General features: G+C 51.8%; 1 protein-coding gene, 1 long non-coding RNA gene and 2 other non-coding genes across 5 annotated transcripts; 1 reads left to right on the forward strand and 3 right to left on the reverse strand.

Moving 5' to 3' along the window:
* The first annotated feature begins 4,757 nt into the window (after positions 1 to 4,757).
* Positions 4,758 to 12,576, forward strand: Dipk1b (divergent protein kinase domain 1B). 2 transcript variants are annotated; one of them, XM_021641118.2, is made up of 5 exons: positions 4,758 to 5,275; positions 8,485 to 8,622; positions 10,880 to 10,987; positions 11,080 to 11,256; positions 11,634 to 12,576. In XM_021641118.2, the coding sequence occupies exons 1-5, from the start codon at positions 5,213 to 5,215 to the stop codon at positions 12,444 to 12,446; spliced, it is 1,299 nt and encodes a 432-aa protein (XP_021496793.1). In that variant the 5' UTR covers positions 4,758 to 5,212; the 3' UTR covers positions 12,447 to 12,576. The 2 variants fall into 2 exon arrangements, with proteins under 2 accessions (XP_021496793.1, XP_021496794.1); XM_021641119.2 differs by having other exon boundaries at positions 4,762 to 5,275; positions 8,488 to 8,622.
* Positions 12,577 to 13,188: 612 nt separating this feature from the next.
* On the reverse strand, positions 13,189 to 16,094 carry LOC110550834 (uncharacterized). The gene is made up of 4 exons (XR_002476543.2): positions 15,897 to 16,094; positions 15,418 to 15,469; positions 13,966 to 14,021; positions 13,189 to 13,581 (listed from the first exon to the last, which is right to left on the reverse strand). It is a non-coding gene; the product is annotated as an uncharacterized LOC110550834 (long non-coding RNA).
* On the reverse strand, positions 13,767 to 13,906 carry LOC132656106 (small nucleolar RNA SNORA43). The gene has a single exon (XR_009594047.1). It is a non-coding gene; the product is annotated as a small nucleolar RNA SNORA43 (small nucleolar RNA).
* On the reverse strand, positions 15,233 to 15,365 carry LOC132656125 (small nucleolar RNA SNORA17). The gene has a single exon (XR_009594063.1). It is a non-coding gene; the product is annotated as a small nucleolar RNA SNORA17 (small nucleolar RNA).
* Positions 16,095 to 18,343: the final 2,249 nt, after the last annotated feature.

The raw sequence follows: 18,343 nt of genomic DNA on the forward strand, positions 1-18,343 counted from the left end.
ATGCAAGATCTTAGACTCAAACAATGACTTTATTTTAATTAACAGGAGGAATGGCTTTAAGCCAGGGCCTGAGTCACTCCAGGTGAGGCCACCCATCATATCCACAGTCTTTTCAGTGAACTAAGATGGTATTCTGTCCCTCTTTCTTTTGAGAAAGGCTTGTATGTAGTTTTGTCTGGCCTAGAACTCAAAGATCCACTTGCCTCCCTCCCAAGCACTAGAATTAAAGGTGTGTGCCACCAAGCCTGACAGACTTTTGATCTTCCTGCTGAGATCACAGGTGTGCACCTGTTGGTGTGTCTCATAATATGCTTTAAAAACTAAGGAAAAGACAAAAAATATCTTTGAATAATAGTAAGTATGCAAGACCATTTACCTTAATCTTTAAATGTGGAGATAGATGGGTCTATCCCACCAGACACAGAATTATCACTAGGCTTGCTTTTCAGTTAATTAGTCATGTGGTTGTCTTCTGAACAATTCCTGTGAGAGCCAGGCTAAAGCTCACACAAATGGGTCTCTGGAGCTAGTGGCAGGCAGCACCCACCTCCATGCTCTACCCCAGCACCGCTACCAGGGTAGTGGCCTATGGTTGTGTGGAGTGGTGGGGTCAAGCACAGCCAAGAGGCTTGGAGATGGGCCTGGTTTCCCTCCCTCCCTCTTCTGGGGATTGAACCCTGGGCTTTGGGCATGCTAAGCAGGTACTCTACCACACACACACAGGGACACATTGCCAGCTCCTGAGGCTGCTTTTTCAGTAATAAAAATAACCTTCACCACTCAGGAGCTCAGCAGTACAGGTAGAACTTGTTGGTCCCAGAGCTGAGGAGGCAGAGATAACAGATCTCTGTGAAACACTGTAGCAGAACCCCCTTTCTCTTCAAGCTCACCCCTAAATGACAGCTCTCAATGACAGCTGTTTCCCAGGCCAGATGCATGTCTGTGTCTATGACAAATATACAATTTCAACAACAAAAAATGGCACTGTACTAAACATTTGGCTTTTTAATTTGGTTTGGTCACTGCAGGGTGTTAAATGGTGAACATCAAGGGGTCTAGTGTAATGGAAGTTTTGGTTTCTTTGTAAACTCGTTATGTAAATATATTTTTGTTTTAATCCCAAGTGTGGGGTTTTAGTTGGGCTATGGTTTGTCTGCAGTTGTTAATTGTCTTGTGCGGGGAATGGGTTTGGCTGACTGGTACTGATCTTCCATGTGGGGCACGGTGAGGGTCGCAGTCTACCCCTCTGAGGATATAAATTTGAGAGCCAAGAAAGAGAAGATGTGGTGTGGTGTGCGGTGTCGGTGTGTGGCGCGTAGCCGTTTGGAGAGACCCGAAAGATGGACGGTGTGGTTTGAAGCAGACAGATGGAGAGAAATGCTTCAGAGCGCAGTGGAGGAGACTGCTGGCTGTGCCTGCTCTTGATGGAGACTGGTATAGAGCCCTAAAAGCCCCGTCAACCCTAAACAGCCAGATGAAGTAAAGGGGCCCCCTCTCCCCACTCACCTTCTCTCTCCTACTTAGGATTGGGGGAGTTAGAAGGGAGGTGGAGGCCTAAACACCCCAAATAAAGTAGAGATTAAAACCAACGCTACAGTCTAGTTAGAGTCTATGAATGAGATCTTGGGAACAGTGTTATTGTGGATATAACTGAGGTAAGGGTGCGCATGTGTGTGTGGGGGGAGGCAGGTACCTGCCTGTGTGTGGCAGCCAGAGGTCAGTGTTGGGAGCTGTTCCTCAGGAGCTCTCTGTCGTTTTCTGGGACAGTCTCTCACTGGAACCTGCAGCTCATGGTTGGGCTGACCTGGCTGAGCAGCAATTCTGGGGATCCTCTGCTGTGTTCACCGCCATGCCTAGCTTTTCTGCATAGATCTCGGGTCCTCGTGCTGGTGTAGCAGCTGCTTTACCAGCCAAGCAACCAAGTCACCACCTGGGTCAAGGTGAGGGTCTTGAGATGATATCAGCTCAGGTGAGTTCCACCCTAAATCCAATGTCCTTGAGGAGAAAAGACAGAGGCAGATGTTGGAGCGCTGTGGTCACAAGCCAGGGAACGTTAGGATTCCAGTCTCAGCACCACACACCACACACATGTGTAAACACACACAAACATGCATACAGGAGCATGCATACACACATGTACACAGACATACCCATATACACACCCACACCAATCACAAAGCTCATAACAGAAGTGCTGAGATGAACCAGATTCACGAAAGCTAAGTGCAGACAGGGACTAATGAAAGGACACACACAATACACACAGGTACTTGACATGAAGTGGCAACCTGTGCAAAGGCCCTGCAGGTGTGGGCATGCCACCTAGTAACACAGTCCGCATGTCAATCATGATGCTGAGGCGTCACCATTCTGCTGAAGGGACCTGCAGCCTGAAAGCACCGCCCTCAGTTTGAGGAATTTGTCTAGAGTTTCTCCCTGTCGTTAGCTATCTTGGCAGCCAATTCTTGGGGTAGGGTGGGATTCCACTTGGTTTCAACCAAACTTCTTTCCAATACACATGGATATATGAATGTATACAGCAGTTAGTTGAACCATGCAGTTTCCATAGCAACTACAACCAGCACAGGTGAGTTCCTGGAGGCGAGGCTCACTTTTGGGAGACCTGCCCATGGTGCTACAGTCTTCTTGGGCCCCCAGCCCCAGGCCCAAGACACAGGCTACAGTATAAATCCTGGGGTTAACATGCTCAGTAAAAGAAGCAGTGCTGTAGGCTCTTTGTTCTGTGAGATGTTGAGATGCATTAGCAGCAGAGGAGTGGGTTGTCAAGGGCTGGGGCTGGGGGCAAGGCAATAGTTTCACTGGGAGATGAGAATGTGGGCTATTCTCTTAACTTTTTGCCAGACAGGAACACTTGCAGACAGTGTAGCAGACAGGTCTAGAATCCCATCAACTGGGAGGTGGAGGTAGGATGATCAGGAGTTTAAGTTCATTCTTGGCTACATAGGGAGTTTAAGACCAGCCTGTGCTACATAAGATCTGTCTCACAAAAACAACACATGGAAAGGAGAGTGATCTTTCCTCAAGCGTGGGATGGGGCCAGAGTCTGGAGAGTCTGGCTCTGTGGTTAAGAGCACTTGTTCTTGCAGAGGGACTAGGTTCAATTCTCAGTACTCATGTGGCACTTTACAACCATCCATAACTCCACTTTCAGGAGATCCAATGCAATCTTTTGGCACCAGGCACACATGTGGTACACATAAATGCTATCAAAACTATCAGATGTGTGAAATAAAATAAAAATACTCTTAAAGAAAAGTAAAATGGAGAGGGCTGGAGAGGTGGCCAGTGGTTAAGAGCACTATCTGCTCTTCTAGAGGTCCTGAGTTTAATTCCCAGCTAGCACAATCATCTTTACTGGGATCTGATGCCCTCTTCTGGCCTGTAGGTACACATGCAGCACACTCAGTACATATATCTCACCTGATACAGACCTTTGGCTTCCACACACATGTATATGCATGCACACACAAACACGTATACACACAACATATGTGTTACAGTCATTACAGATGGCCATTGCACCCCAGAAGGCCAGACTGAGAAATAAAAAGTTATCCATGCCACAAGTCCATGTCACCAAGCTTAATGTTTTATTAAAAAAGATTTATTTAATTGTGTGTGTGTGTGTGTGTAGGGGGTAAGGGGTAATGCATCTTTATGTGCACATGGAGGTCAGAAGTGGGCGTTGGGTGCTTTCTGTCACTTTCCATCTTTCCTTTGAGACAGGGTCTCTCCCTGAACCTCAGGCTGTGTTTTCTCAGCTTAGGCTGGAAGCCAGCAAGTCTCAGCAACAATCCTAGGTTGTTACAGGTGTGTGCAGGATACCCAACCTGCTACATGGATTCTGGGATTTGAACTTCAATTTTTATGACTTCACAATAAGTGCTTTTAGCTGCTGAGCCATTTCTCCAGCCTGCCCTTCACCAAACTTAAACTACGCGGTTTGTCTGACCTGAGACATCAAGTTTAGAGACATAAAAATTAAACTTCCTAAATAGGTTGTGTATAATTGGTGTGATAATGACATAATTCTTCTGTTTCCCTTGTCCTTTCTCTTTCTCCTTCCTTCTTTCCTTCCTTGAGGAAGGTCCCCGTTTGTAGTTCTGGCTAGCCTGGAACTTGAAACATAGGCCAGGCTGGTCTTGAACTCGAACATTGATCTCTCTGCCTCTGCTTCTTGGGTTCTGGTGTTATTTTTCTATTGTTTTGTGACCTGCTCTTCGCTCGGGTTCTCTTCAGCCCTTCTAGCTTATAAATCCAATCTCTTCAGCAAGCCTCATGGGACAGTCGCTCCACTTTATTAAAAGAAAGTTGGCCTGGCCCAGTAATTGCGAGGTAATTAGCATCCTTAAACTAAGGCTGCCTTTTAACACCACTTTGCAAAGCATATATATGGGCAGCATTGGAGCACAGGGGAAGGCAGTCAGGCTCAGTATTCCCCAGGATCGGAAATGACAACGTCACAGAACCGCCACTAAAGGTGTAGGTGAGGATTCAGGGCATTTTGGTGGAAATGGTGCATTCTGGCCATTGTCTGTCAATTTCAACAAGCCGCTTACCAAGAGGTCAGCTGCTGCCTTCCTAACCACCCTAAATGAAGTCACATGAGAGGAGCGTGTTTGTCCGTGGGCAGAAATCAGAAGAAACTGTCTCTCAGGACGCGGGGGCTGTGGATCCTTTCTTTCCCACGTCCCTGTGCAGCCAAGTGGCGGCAGTGACCGCACGACTGATCACTCTGGCAAAGCCGGCAGGGCTTGGGGCAGATCCATCGTCTTTCACCCTTGAAAAGGTGAAAGAAATGCGCAAGCGCAGGCAGGGTCCCTACAGGTCCTCAGCGCCAGCCCTGCCATTGTGTTCCCGGCTCAATCCGGGTCGCCGTAGCGGGTCTCGGAGCCCGCAGGGGCGCACTCCCCAGCAGGAGGGCTAGATTGGGCGTTTGGCCGTGCGCCCGTCCCCTTACGCGCGTGCATGTCCCTCCCATTTGTCTCCGCGTGCGCGCGCACGGCCCCTCCGGCCATCTCCCCGCGCGTGCGTCGCGGTCGGCCGTCAGAAAGGCACGCGCCTTGCCTTTAACGCGGGCTGAGGTCGCGCGGCCCGCATGGAGAGCAAGCGGCGGCCGCTGCGGGCCTGGCCGGGCCGGGGCTGAGGCCGAGGCAGCCGCGGGGTTCCGCAGCCCCCGCCCGCGCCCATCATGCGGCGGCTGCGGCGCCTGGTGCACCTGGTGCTCCTCTGCCCCTTCTCCAAGGGCCTGCAGGTAAGTGGCGGCCGGCCAGGTGCAGCCCCACGGGAAGGGGCCGGGCGTGGGATGGCCGAGGGTCGATGGGTTCGTCGTCGCGGGCACACCGAAGACCTTTCGTCCCTTCGCAACATCAAAATAAGGGGTAGTGAATTTGGGCCATACTCTGCCCCTGACCACCCCATGAGCCAGTTGGAACCGGGGACTGTGGTGACCTTGGACCAGTGAGGGCCAGCTCCAATCTACAGAAGAGGCCCCTCCTCTTTGAGGTGATGGGGTCAGGCGTCTGGACTCCCGCCTCTGGTTGCCTACAGGAAGGAGTCAGCACTAGCCAGGCCTGCCTGGCCTCTCCGCAGGGCGGCCTGAGGATGGTGGAGGATGCTGCCAGGGCCTGACTTGCCTTAGATGATTTTGGATAAAGGATGAGGACTGAAGCCTATTGGATGTAGATATCTTCCAGCCCAGATGCCCTTGTCTGCCCTCCTTTTCTAGGGGCCTGAGCTTGTGTTATGTGTGATCCATGCTCAGCCCTGTTTTGGGTGTGAGCTGAGGCGTTTGGGGACCCTCCGTGTGCTAGAATATGGGGTGTATCCATACTCCTAGCTTTGAGGGATAGGCCCTGACTCAGCAGTGGGTGGGCCAAGGAGTGGCAGGAGTTGGGTTTTAGCCAGTTCCCAGGGGGGCTGGCTTAGTGAGAGCCACTTTCTGAGCCCTACCTGCCCTGAGCCTCAGTTTCTCTGCCTGGGAAACACTGGGGTGCCTGGCACATGGCCTGGGTTCCCTGGGCAGGGAGTTCACTGTGTGCTTCCCATCCCTGTAATGACCCTTCTCACCTTCCAAGTGGCTTTGCTGGAGCTGGACTGTTCAGCCCTAAAAAATATGGATACAGGGCTTGGCAGCCTGTTCTCCACTGAGTAGCAGAAATCTGCCTGAGCTTCAAGTAGCCACTGTGGTGAGACCTGCCTTGGGGTGGGGATCTGCAGTGGCTCAGGGGCCTCAGGGAAGAGCTGGGTCAGACAAAGGCCATGTAGACCATCAGAGCTTAACCAGGGTGGTTTGGGGGAGCCACCTGTTCTAAGGTGTCCTGGGAGGGGCCTGCCTGGAATGGGCCCTGACTGGCAGGTTTCTAGCAGGCTTCTAGTTCCACATCCCTTGGTCCAGCCTGGGTCAGCTGCTGTCTCTTGCCCTGGCCCTGGCCCTTTGCTTTCATTGTGGTGGAAGTCCTTTGATCTTGCTCACAGCGACAGTGTCCCCTGCTGTTTCTCAGCCTTCCTGTTTACATCTTGGACAAATCTGAAAGAAAGACACAGCTGAAAGCTAGGGCCCACTGGGCCTCATGAGGAGTCCAGAGCTGTGCCGCAGAAGAGAGGTCACCTAGAACCTTAGAGAAGGGCTGGCCATTGTTCTCCTGGAGGAGGTTCCTTTTTGTTCTAGCCCCAAGGGAACTAGGGCAAAGTGTAGATTTGAGCTCAGCATGACTCCCAGATCCAAAAGTGGGATGCTGGCTGATTCCATTCTCAGATTCTGTCTGGCAGCTGGTAGACAGGAGGCCACAGGAAGCGCTTGACATCAGTAGAGGCCTTCTTCTGCGGTTGCTGCCCCACCAGTCTGTCTTTCTCACCCTCCCTGATAAGCTGGTCTGTGTGGCTGATCCCTGGCCTTTACCTTTGGCGTGGGACATCTAGCCTTATGTGGCACAGGCTACCTGGAAGCCCAGTTCCTTCCCTCCAGGGACTGCCATTTTCCAGGGTGGGTAGTCGGGAGGGAGGTGGCATCCATCTCTGGCTGTCAACTCTGGATACTGCTTGGAGCACTTAGTGGGAGCCGGTGTCCTCAGCACCTACACCAGGCCTCTTCCCACCCACTGGTGCTCTCACCTGTCAGCTGGGAAGATCAGGGCAGAGGGTTGAGGATGACGGGGTGACCTGGAGCCTCCACAGACGTGAAGGTCTTAGGCCCATCCTGGTCAAGATTTTGAGTTATGAAGCTGGGACTTCCTGCTTTTCCCGCGCTCCCCTAATTTCTATCTTAAAATATTTTTTAGACTTCTGTGTATGACTGTTTGCCTGCATGTATATATGTGCATTATGTGTGTGCCTGGTGCAAGAGGAGGTCAGGAGATCTGGAACTGGAGTTACAGATGGTTGTGAGTGAGTGCTAGGACCTGGCCTGGTTCCTTCTGTAAGAGCCCAAGGAGGGATGGGGAGATTACAGAAATGTGTCCACACACACACAGCCTTTTTTTTTTTTTCCTGGTTTGTTTTTTCTTTGTGTAGTCCTGGTTGTCCTGGAACTCACTCTGAAGACCAGGCTGTCCTTGAACTCAGAGATCTTATTACCTCTGTCACCATCACCTGGCACACACACAAATTTAAAAAAAATGTGGCCAAATGCACAGTATGAAAAATATCCTATCCTGTCCATCTGTACCTGTGCACTTGGTGCGCCGTGCATTGACACGGCCATGGAGCCGCTGGCATGATCCATCCACTGAGAGCTCACCCTCTCACACCCACTGTGTTCCCATGGCCTACCCTGCCCCGGCACTCACCTTCGGTTTGCCGCAATGCATCTGGGGACTCTGGGGACTTTGTTTGACTGGAGTCCCACGGGAGGTACCCTCCTGTGCATCTGTCCTGGGGGTGGCAGGTGCCAGGCTTCCTGCCGAGGCTGAGTTCTCTTTCTACCTTGTCGATGGGAACTGGCTGTTCCCCCCTTGTTGTTGATCTGCTGCTCTGAACGTGGGTGTATAACTCCGTGTCTGCTCACCGCTTCCCAAGGTGTAAGAGTCGGGCTATTAGCCCCTGGCTGTTCATACCACGTTTCCTGATGGTCCTGGCTAAGGGGACCAGTGAGAAAAATGAGGGCCATATCCCTGGGGTGGCTGAACTAGCCCCAGGCCGATGGCTCAGCTGCTCCGCTGGCCTTATGTGAAGGACTATTAGGAATGAGGACATTTCAAGGAAGCAGGCTGTTAAAAGTATCTTCAATTAGCCTTGTCTTAATACCCATTTTGAAATGTCTACTTGTCCCTGATGGGGAACCCCTGGCTGCAGACCTGGCATGTGCCTGACATGTGGGACGTGCTGCCTAGCCAGGTGCTTCACAGCACTGAAGGTGGTGGGTGCCAGGTGGGTTGAAAGGCTGTGAAAGGTCCGAAGGCTGCGCTTGGTTATGGGCACAGCAGAGCCACAGATGGCCATCTCCTTACCTGGTCTCTCCTTCAGCAGGGCCGGCTTCCAGGCCTCAGGGTCAAGTATGTCTTGCTGGTCTGGCTGGGCATCTTCGTGGGCAGCTGGATGGTCTATGTGCACTACTCGTCCTATTCGGAGCTCTGCCGTGGGCACGTCTGCCAGGTGGTGATTGTAAGTGCCTGGATCCAGGGACCTGATCCTTGTGGGGTCCTTAGAGATTTGGCGGGAGGTGGGCTTGGAGGTGGGGAAGTAGAGGACGGGAAGGTCAAGGGAAGGAAGTGGGTAAACTAGCTGCTGCATGTACTTGGGGTGGACTTAAACATTGAAACATGGGCTGTGTAGCAGGGAGACTAGAATGGCCTGGAGAGGACTGCCCTGGCCAGTCTTGAAAGCAGGCAGTGGGGTGGAGTCTGTCACACCTGTCCTCTCTGGGGAGCCATTGCTGCTGTTGAGTGAGCACATCCCTGTGTGTGCACATGTGTGGGAGTGCATGCTTGCATGCCAGTGCCTGTGTGGGTGTGCCTATGAGACTCATGAAGCTGGTACCTGTGACTGGTGATAGGAACCTATCCTCCCCGGACAGGGGACACTGCCTCTTTTCCAGAGGAGATCCTTCACCACCTCCCGGCCGTACAGTCTCAGCATGGTAGACGCTGCTCAGTGGATCTCCACCCTGGCCCACTCTGCAGATGAGGAAACTGAGGCTTAGAGATCTGGGAACACAGGAGTCCTGAGGATGGCTGAACATACTGTCCATCTCAGTTTCCTTTTTTTAAAGAATTTTTTTCTTTTAAAAAATTCGTGAGTGTGCACATGTGTGTGTGAGCATATGCACATACATTGGCCATGGCCTGTGTGTAAACATCAGAGGACTACTTGTTGGAGTTGGTTTTCTCCTTCCACCTTGGATTCCAGGGCTTGAACTGAGACCACGAGACTTGGTTGCAAGATCCTTTGCCTGCTGAGCCACCTTTCTGGCTCCTATATGGGTTTCTGTAGAACCTTCCTCTTGACTCTGCTCTTCTTTCTGCCACCCTGGACCACTGAGCAGGGTTAGTAGGCTCTTGCCTCCAGCTGCTGAGTCAAGGGCAGCACAGCCCCTGGCTCCTGCAAAGCCTCCCAAAGTCCTGGTGTTGATGGGGTATTGGCCCGGAGTCCTGTGGTGAAGGGCTTACCCACAGGATGGTGGGATGACAGGAATGGCTTTTCTGTTTCTGTCTTTATCCAAAGAGTCTGTTTCATGTGGCCACAGGACACTGTCTTTGAGTGTCACATGGCTGAGTCAGTACTTCAGATTGGCTCAGCTTCTTGGATGGTGGGGTGTTGGGTACCTTCATTACACCCTCCCCTTTCCTCTAAACCTGGCTCTGACCAGCACCAGGCTCCATGGCAACCATGTTTATCCAGGAATTTACCCAAGTGAGAGCCAGTAGGCCCTTTACTCTGAGACTAGGGGCTGGGTAGTACTGATTTAATCTGTGCTGAGAGGCTCTCCCTGAGCTTTCTACTAATGAGGTAGCCTAGGGCAAGCCTGGCAGGAAGTTAAAGTCCCAGTAGTTGTGGGACCCCAGGATGCCATTTCTTTAGGGATGGGGACAAGCCCCAGAGTGGCCAGTAACTGAAGGATTGGAACATTTGAGATACTAGGTCTCCTTCATAGATGGGACCCTCCACAGTACCTCTGTGGGTTGGTGGCTGTGAGTCTACCTAGAGCCTGATATAGTCATCAAGGCCAAGTCCTGCCACTGGGATGCTACTGCTTTGGGCAGGCTAAAGCAGGACAGAGATTGAAGTGGATGGAGAAACACTGGATAGGGCATGTGGACACTTGCTCAGGAGTGTCCTGAGCTGCCTTGAGAGTTCCCAGCCATGCTGGGTTCCAGAGCTTAGACAGCCTCACCATAAGAGAGACAAGGGATGGATGGCTCAAGTGCCCAGAGGGTGCTGCTCACCAGAGATAACGCCTGAGGGTAACACCTGAGGCTTAGCCGCCCACCATGACCAGGGCCCCTCTCATGGCACTTGTGGCTTTCTTTCATCTGACCATAGCTCTGCTGCTGAGGGCTCAGGTGGGTCTGAGCAGGAAGCCTGTTAGGGGGACCTGCCTGTGGTCCTGGCCACCTGTGTGTACTCTAGTTAAAACTGTCTGGCAGTAGACTGGTGGTATCCTTCTCTCAGGAGTTAAGTCAGTGAGGCTAGGATAGAAGGGTTACTCCTGGAGACAGGCCTATCCCCAGTGCCTCCAGGACATGAGTGCCCATCCTCATGCCCTTGCTGCTGGTGGCTTTTCCTTCTCTTTGCTTTTCTTTCCTTCCTGGGGGTTCCTGAAGGAGTGTGGCTGGGCTGCCTGTGGATCCACAGGAGGTAGATGGGGCTGTGACCACCACGCCCCATTCCCTGGGCCATTCCCTGGTTCCTGTCTCCCCAGTGTGACCAGTACCACAAGGGCATCATCTCGGGCTCTGTCTGCCAGGACCTGTGTGAGCTGCAGAAGGTGGAGTGGAGGACCTGCCTGTCCTCAGCCCCAGGCCAGCAGGTATGCGGCCGGGCATGGTTGGCAGGCTGGTGTGGGCTACTGCTGGCAGTAAGCTGGGCATCTATAGGAAACATGCCTGTGGCCTTGTTTAGGTGTACAGTGGACTCTGGCAGGACAAAGAGGTGACCATCAAATGTGGCATTGAGGAGGCTCTGAACTCCAAGGCCTGGCCAGATGCAGCCCCGAGGCGGGAGCTGGTGCTGTTTGACAAGCCCACCCGGGGCACCTCCATCAAGGAGTTCCGGGAGATGACCCTGAGCTTCCTCAAGGTTAGTGTACTACACGGCGGGGCAGACCTACAAACACCTGGGTGGGTGGCAAGCAACATCTGACCAGGGCTTGTGAGAATGGATTAACTGGCAAGAGTATAAGCAATGGGGAGGCCTCAGGAGATTGAGGACTCAGCACCCGGTGTGGCAAAAATAGGTATTGGTGGGAGGTGTAAACAGCTCAAGGGCCAAGTGATTAGTTTTAAGCCTCTGGCAAGTGCTGTGGCCCGGGGCTCGTGTAGACAGCTGGGAGATGAGTGTGTGTGGTGCAGGCAGCAGGCTTTGCCGACATTCTAAGGTTTAGAGACCAGGCTAGACCCAGTGTTCTGCCGGATAAGGGTGTGCATCTCTGCTTTCCTTTTTGTCCCAAATGCCAGGCGAACCTAGGAGACCTGCCTTCCCTGCCAGCACTGGTTGACCAGATCCTTCTCATGGCGGACTTCAACAAGGACAGCAGGGTGTCCCTGGCAGAGGCCAAGTCTGTGTGGGCCCTGCTGCAGCGCAACGAGTTCCTGCTGCTGCTGTCTCTTCAGGAGAAGGAGCATGCATCCCGGCTGCTGGGCTACTGTGGGGACCTCTACCTCACTGAGGGCATCCCTCACAGCTCTTGGCATGGGGCAGTGCTGCTGCCTGCCTTGCGCCCGCTTGTGCCATCTGTGCTGCATAGGGCTCTCCAGCAGTGGTTTGGACCTGCATGGCCCTGGCGTGCCAAGATTGCCATCGGCCTGCTGGAATTTGTAGAAGAGCTCTTCCATGGTTCCTATGGTACCTTCTACATGTGTGAGACCACACTGGCCAATGTGGGGTACACAGCCACCTATGATTTCAAGATGGCTGACCTGCAGCAGGTGGCACCAGAAGCTACTGTGCGTCGCTTCCTTCAGGGACGCCACTGTGAGCAGAGCTCTGACTGCATTTATGGGCGAGATTGTAGGGCCCCGTGTGACAGGCTCATGAGGCAGTGCAAGGGTGACCTCATCCAGCCCAACCTGGCCAAGGTGTGTGAGCTGCTAAGGGATTATCTGCTGCCTGGCGCACCCGCAGACCTCCATGAGGAGCTGGGCAAACAGCTTCGTACATGCACTACACTGAGTGGACTGGCCAGCCAGGTGGAGGCCCACCATTCACTGGTGCTTAGCCACCTTAAGACCTTGCTCTGGAGGGAGATCTCCAACACTAAGTACTCGTAAGGCTGCAGGATCCAGCCACTTCCAGGCTGCTGTGGGTGGAACACTTCTGACCCTACTCCAACCGAGCAGAGGAGCCGGGATGGCCCACTGGGGTCATTCTGAAAATGTAAATAAATGGCTTTTATGTTGATACCTGGTTATGTGGGTCCTTTGCTAAAACATGAAAACAGTTGCCAGAAGGGCTTTACAGCTCTTACCTGGGCACTAGTGATGTCATGGGCCTGAATGCTACCTTTGTGTCTTAGGATCCAACCTATGGACTCTTGTGCGACCAGCAATGCATCCTACCACCGAGCAACATCCCCTGTGGCACACAACGGCAGATCCAGTTTGAGCTACACCTTTAGCCAATCATTTCTCAGCTCAGCTGTGAGTCAATGGGCAGAGGGGTATCTTTGTGCCTCCTTCCCCATGACAAGGGAAAATGTTTGCCTATAGCATAAGCAAGCTTAGCTCCTGTTAAGTCAGCCACAGTACCAGCCCGTAAGTTTTTCCCCATTTTTATGTGCTTTAATGTTTTGCCTGTATGTAGGTCTATGTCAGATCTTTAAGAGTTAAGAGCTGCCACGTGGGTGCTGGGAACTGAACTCGGGTCCTCTGGAAGAGCAGCCAACGCTCTTAACTGCTGAGCCATCTCTCCAGCCCCTAAACCTCATATCTGGGCTTTATTTCCAGGGAAGAAAACTCAAAAAGGCCATTCACCCTAAGATGGGAGTGCTGATAGCAAAGAAAGATTCCAGTCTTAAGAACCGACCAGTTTATTTGTGTCACAGCATCTACAGGCAGCCCCCTTCCCCCCAGTTTTCAAGACAGGACTTCTCTCCAACAGCCTTCAAACTTGCTTTGTAAATCAGGCTGGCTCACAATTAAGGGTCCAACACCCCTAGTGCCACTACCAGACCTCACATCACCAGTTTTGCCAAGTACAGTTAAAGGCAAGCCAAATGCAGTTTATAATTTATGATGTGGGCTACCAGGACGAGAAGCGTAGAGCTGCCCAAAGTCTGTATGGGTGGTTCTGCAGGTCACTGGTGAGGTCAGAGGCCACACGTGGCCCATGGCTTAAAATTACACCTGCATCTGTCCTGATGAGCCACAGCCAAGAGGTAGGCCTTATTCTTCCTCGCTTCTGGATCTGGAAGATGAAAAGGATGGATAGTTTCTTGTATTTTTCTGCCCCTCTGAAAACCCAGTCTCTACATCCTTCCAACTCCAATGTTCCACCTGGCTAACATGCTGACCACAAATTTTTGGTGAGTCCTTGGGGTCTGGCTAACAGCATCAAAGCGAAACCCCAGTGCCACCTCACCGTGGCTCTGCAAATGTCAGGCTATAAACCATTCTTAGTGCTCACTGGCTTCCGAACACTGAGCGTAGAAATAGCCACTTGCTCTTTGCCCCACTGTCACAGGCACAGCTGAGCAGCGCTGTGCCCGTGGTGCTGACGGATCGAAGACAGCATCTTCAGGGCAGCTCATCCCACCTGAGCACACTCCAGTGGAGCCAGCCCACCTCTTACCTCAGCTGGGCCACTGCTGGGTGTTCAGAGTAAGCGGAGCTTAGCCACCAACTTTCCTGTACAAAAGAAAACAATCAGTACAAGTCCTCCCAATCCACAAGCCCTGTGCCCCCAGAGCCTCTGGAGGCCCGGAGTGGCAGGCAGCAATCCCTTTAATATTTCTGAGTCCCACCCCAGTGCTTTAATGTATCCCCACACTGCCAGCTCCACTGCACAAACACAGGCTGCTAACTATAGCATTGATTTTCTGACTAATACGTTGACAAGTAGGGAGTGCACCATGGAGAGACTGGACAAGCGGGTCATTTATGCCCAGTGTGGGAAAACCCAAGACCTCATCTCAGTTTACCTCAACCACAGGTAAACTAGTAAAGTGTAACTTCACACCAGAGGGCAGCCACCATTGTCACTGTTAGTTGTCATTCCCCTTACCTGTGCTGCCAGGAATGGAGACCAAGGCCTGCAGGCCAAGCAAGTACCTTACCACCAGACTGTACTCAAGCCCTGGCAAGTGAGGGCCACAGGACACATAGCTGGCCTGCCTGGTACTAGGCAGCAACCAGTGCTAGGGATAGTCTGAAAAGCCCCACATCAAGATAGCTAGCCAGAGAGAAACCCCATCTCAAACTCCACTTCCCAAAAACCCTGTTGGTTATGGCTGGAGGAGTCTCATCTCCAGGAGACTTGGTTAGGAGCACTGGCTGTTCTTCCAGAGGCCCTGAGTTCATTTCCCAGCACCCACATGGTGGCTCACAACCATCTATAACATGATCTGATGGTCTCTTCTGGTGTGTAAGTGTATATGCAGAGCAGCCATACTTATGACAAAACAAAACAACGCTTCCCGGTCATGGACTATGGCAATAGAATCCCTAAGTCAGATGCCATCACTGCTCCCATCCCATCTTTGTATTTTTAAAAAGATTTTACTTATTATGTATACAATGTTCTGTCTGCATGTACAGCTGCACACCAGAACTCAGAGATGGCTGTGAGCCACCATGTGGTTGCTGGGAGTTGAATTCAGGCCCTTTGGAAGAGCAGCCAGTGCTCTTAGCCCCTGAGCCATCTCTCCAGGACCCATAGCCCAGGCTGGTGAGTAACCAGGATTAATAGAAGCATGTGCTACAATGTTCTGCTTCCCAGGAAGCAAATCAATTTATCTGAAACCTGCTTTTCACAGGCCACCCCCTCTACGGGGTTTGTGAGTGCCATCAAATGCCCTAAGCCAGTCAACAACTTGGAGGTTCCACCTCCAGCTTCAGACAGTGTTAGGCTACTAATCATTCAGATGTTCACAAATTAGAACACTGAGCGTAGACATAGCCTCTTCTCCTCTCTGCCACCTACTGACACACATGTGACACAGCAGCCACACCTGCAACGCCTCTAGGGGCAGGATGGTGATGAACCAAGTGCCCGATACTGTTAATGTGAATCTTAGTAACTTACCCAAGATCCCCAACACGTCCTCACGAGTGCTTAACTTCCAGCAGACAACTCCCTAGAGAAGGAAAACAACCATTTTGCACACACCTTGGCAAGATCACTGGGGATCACACCAGGCTTGTATTATATCCCAATGGGCCCACAATGATTTGTTCTCCTTGATAAGGCTTTCTGCAAATAAAACACACACCACTCTCCCTTGCACTGAACAGACAGGATACTATCTCGGGTCTGCGTCATCTCAAGCTGGCTATTCAGAGTGGTTCGGAATAGCTCTCTTCAATCAGGATCTCTCCATCTCCTACATCGGCCTGCAGCAAACGGCGACACTTCACCTGGTGTTCCTTAGCGAGGAAGGGGAGACGGGTCTGGGGCCCCACCCAGTAATGACCTGATTCCTAGGTTTCCTGCTTCACTAGCCCAGACCAGAGCCCTCTGGGGGCGGTCTACCCGGCCCTCGGGCACAGCACGTTTCCTCTTACCACGTTTAGTCTGCTGCACATATTAGGGCGACAGAGCCCTCAGGGAAAGCACGGGACATCTTGATAGCCAGCGCGAGACGGAGTCTTCCTGCCAGCAAGCAGAGTTACGTAGGGTCATCCGCGGTGTCCCAGGTCAACAAGGGAAGAGACAAAGAGAGCAGCCAGCACGCCGCCATGGCCGCCAAGAGGGCGAGCACAGCCACGCCACGTCCTTTATAGCAGCGCCTACGGCAGCCCGAGAGGGCCTTTCTCGGTCCTCCGGTTGCAGCGCCCTCTCGTGGTTCCTCCGCTCCTCGCCAGAGCTCCTTTTAGCCCAGCTCTTGGGACTCTACCGCCTGATCCTAGATCCCACTTTGCCAAGTGGATCTTAACGACATATTTAGTGTGTTGCCAAGCTCACAGGACCTTTCAAATTACCCATGGAGTCGGTTTTTTTTTTTTTTTTTTTTTTTGGCTGGAGCCTTGCTCTCCAGGTACTTGCTTATGCCAAAGCTTCTATGCAAAGAGGAAAGGCCACCTCTGACTGACCAGTATTCTGGGGCCAAGGAGGTGACCATTTGCTTCCTCTTTTACAACAAAGCTTTGGGGATGGGTCAGAAAGGAGCTTCTGGGAGATCATGGCTCCCAGATGCTTCTAACCAGCCTCACCTTGAGGACTGTGTGTGGATGTGAGGTGCACAGCAGCTTCTTGAAAGTCGACTGTCCTCTGCTTCAGGACAGTGCTAAAAGGCACATAATACTCAGATGACTAGCTGTGATCTGTTTGTTCTGCACAAGTACACATTACTCATCTAATGAGTCCTGAAACTGATGAGGCCTTTCTGGTGATGGGAGTGAATTGTGGGCCTGGGGACATATCAATGAGCACTCTCCTGCTACCATGGGCCAGGCCAGCCATACTTGCTGATGCTACCAAATTACTGAATCCTCCCTTTGCCTCCCTGCTGCCCTTTCCTTCCTGGTTTTTGATATAGTGTTTTACCTAGGCTACTTTCACACTTGCTCTGTAGTTGAAGATGACTTGAACTTCTGATCCTTCTGCCTCTAACTTCCAAGTGCTAGGTTAGAAGCATGGCCCAAAGCCTGGAATCTTTACAGTAGGTGTGAGTATGGGGCCCATCTTCACTCCCTGAAGGGGACTGAGACCTCAGAAGTAAGAAATGTTCCCTAGTCACACAATTACAACTCTGGGTCTAGTAGGGGGCCCTAGATGTGTGTCTGGGCAGCAGAGGCCAGAAAGAAGCTCACTTGACCTGTTGAGCATTGACCAGGGCCATCAGTGTGAACTATTTTGCCAACATATCTGTAAGGAACAACGACAGGTGAAGCTTCTTAATCCACTCCTGCCCTAAGGCAAAGAAGATTCTGGTGCACACCATATCATTGGCTCTAGTATTTGTGGCTGAGCTAGATCCATGCCAGAAGAGGTTCCTGAGCTACAAACAAGTCTGCAGCCACCTGCAGATGACAGAGGAGAAGGAACAACTGCAGGAGCACCATCAACAGCTGTGTAGCCAGTCCAGAACCAGCTCTGACAGTGACTGCAGGCAAAGCAGTAGTGCTGGCCAGGACAGCACGAGGCTGGCTGTTAACCCTGGATCTAGAGCCAGCCCCATAGCCAACTGCAGCAGTGGAGCTGTGCTGGCGCAGGCGTCTACCCCAACTGCGACAAGGTCTCTAAGGACAGAAGGAGAAGCGGCTGGACCTCTGCTCCAAACCCACCCTCACCACAGAGTCCTTTCAGAGCTGCAGCACCTACTGCAACTCTAGAACCCGCTCACAGTCCTAGAGACCCAGCAAGAGACTCCGAGCTACCAGAAGCTGTAGAAGCACATCTAGTTCCAGCTCTTGAGCTAGACACAGTCCTGGAGGCCTCTCAGGAGCCAGAGCTGTCTGAACAGAGCCAGCTCCAGTCAGGGAGCAGTGGCAGAAAGCCAGAGCAGCCTGCCCCGCAGAGTCCCACCCTACACCACAGTTTGAAGAGCTGGTCCCTTTTCTGTGTCTTCAAGTGTTTGGCAAATCATCGATGCACCTGCTTTAGGTGTGTGGGGAGAATTCACTCTGGCCAGCTGGCTTAGGCTCCTATTTTCTGAAGAGTTTTGAGTTACAAAACTCTTTCCTTGTCATAAGATGTGTTATTTTGGTTCTCCATGTCATAGAACCAACAAGATATAGACATAAAGATATTTGGTAGGTAAATATTATCTGTCTATTATATAGGTAGATTTATACAGATGAGGGATTGAGAAGAACTATTTCAAATAATTGGCTCGGCTCTTAAGGTATGTAATGGCAGATCTTTTCAAATATTTATTTATTTTTATTTTATGTGTATGGGCATTTTGCGTGCATGTATGTATGTCCACCATGTATGTGCAGAACCCACGGAGGTCGGAAGAGGGTATCAGATGCCCTGGAACTGGAGTCTCAGGTGGTTGTGAAGTGCT

This window comes from Meriones unguiculatus, chromosome 8 (genome assembly GCF_030254825.1).
Source record: "Meriones unguiculatus strain TT.TT164.6M chromosome 8, Bangor_MerUng_6.1, whole genome shotgun sequence".
Lineage (NCBI taxonomy): Eukaryota > Metazoa > Chordata > Mammalia > Rodentia > Muridae > Meriones > Meriones unguiculatus.

Bases quoted from the DNA above. Each gene is read 5' to 3' on its own strand.
- Dipk1b (XM_021641118.2), top strand. From the start codon at position 5,213: ATGCGGCGGCTGCGGCGCCTGGTGCACCTGGTGCTCCTCTGCCCCTTC. The intron at 10,988-11,079 runs GTATGCGGCCGG...GGCCTTGTTTAG, and splicing joins CCTCAGCCCCAGGCCAGCAG to GTGTACAGTGGACTCTGGCA. The intron at 11,257-11,633 runs GTTAGTGTACTA...CCCAAATGCCAG, and splicing joins TGACCCTGAGCTTCCTCAAG to GCGAACCTAGGAGACCTGCC.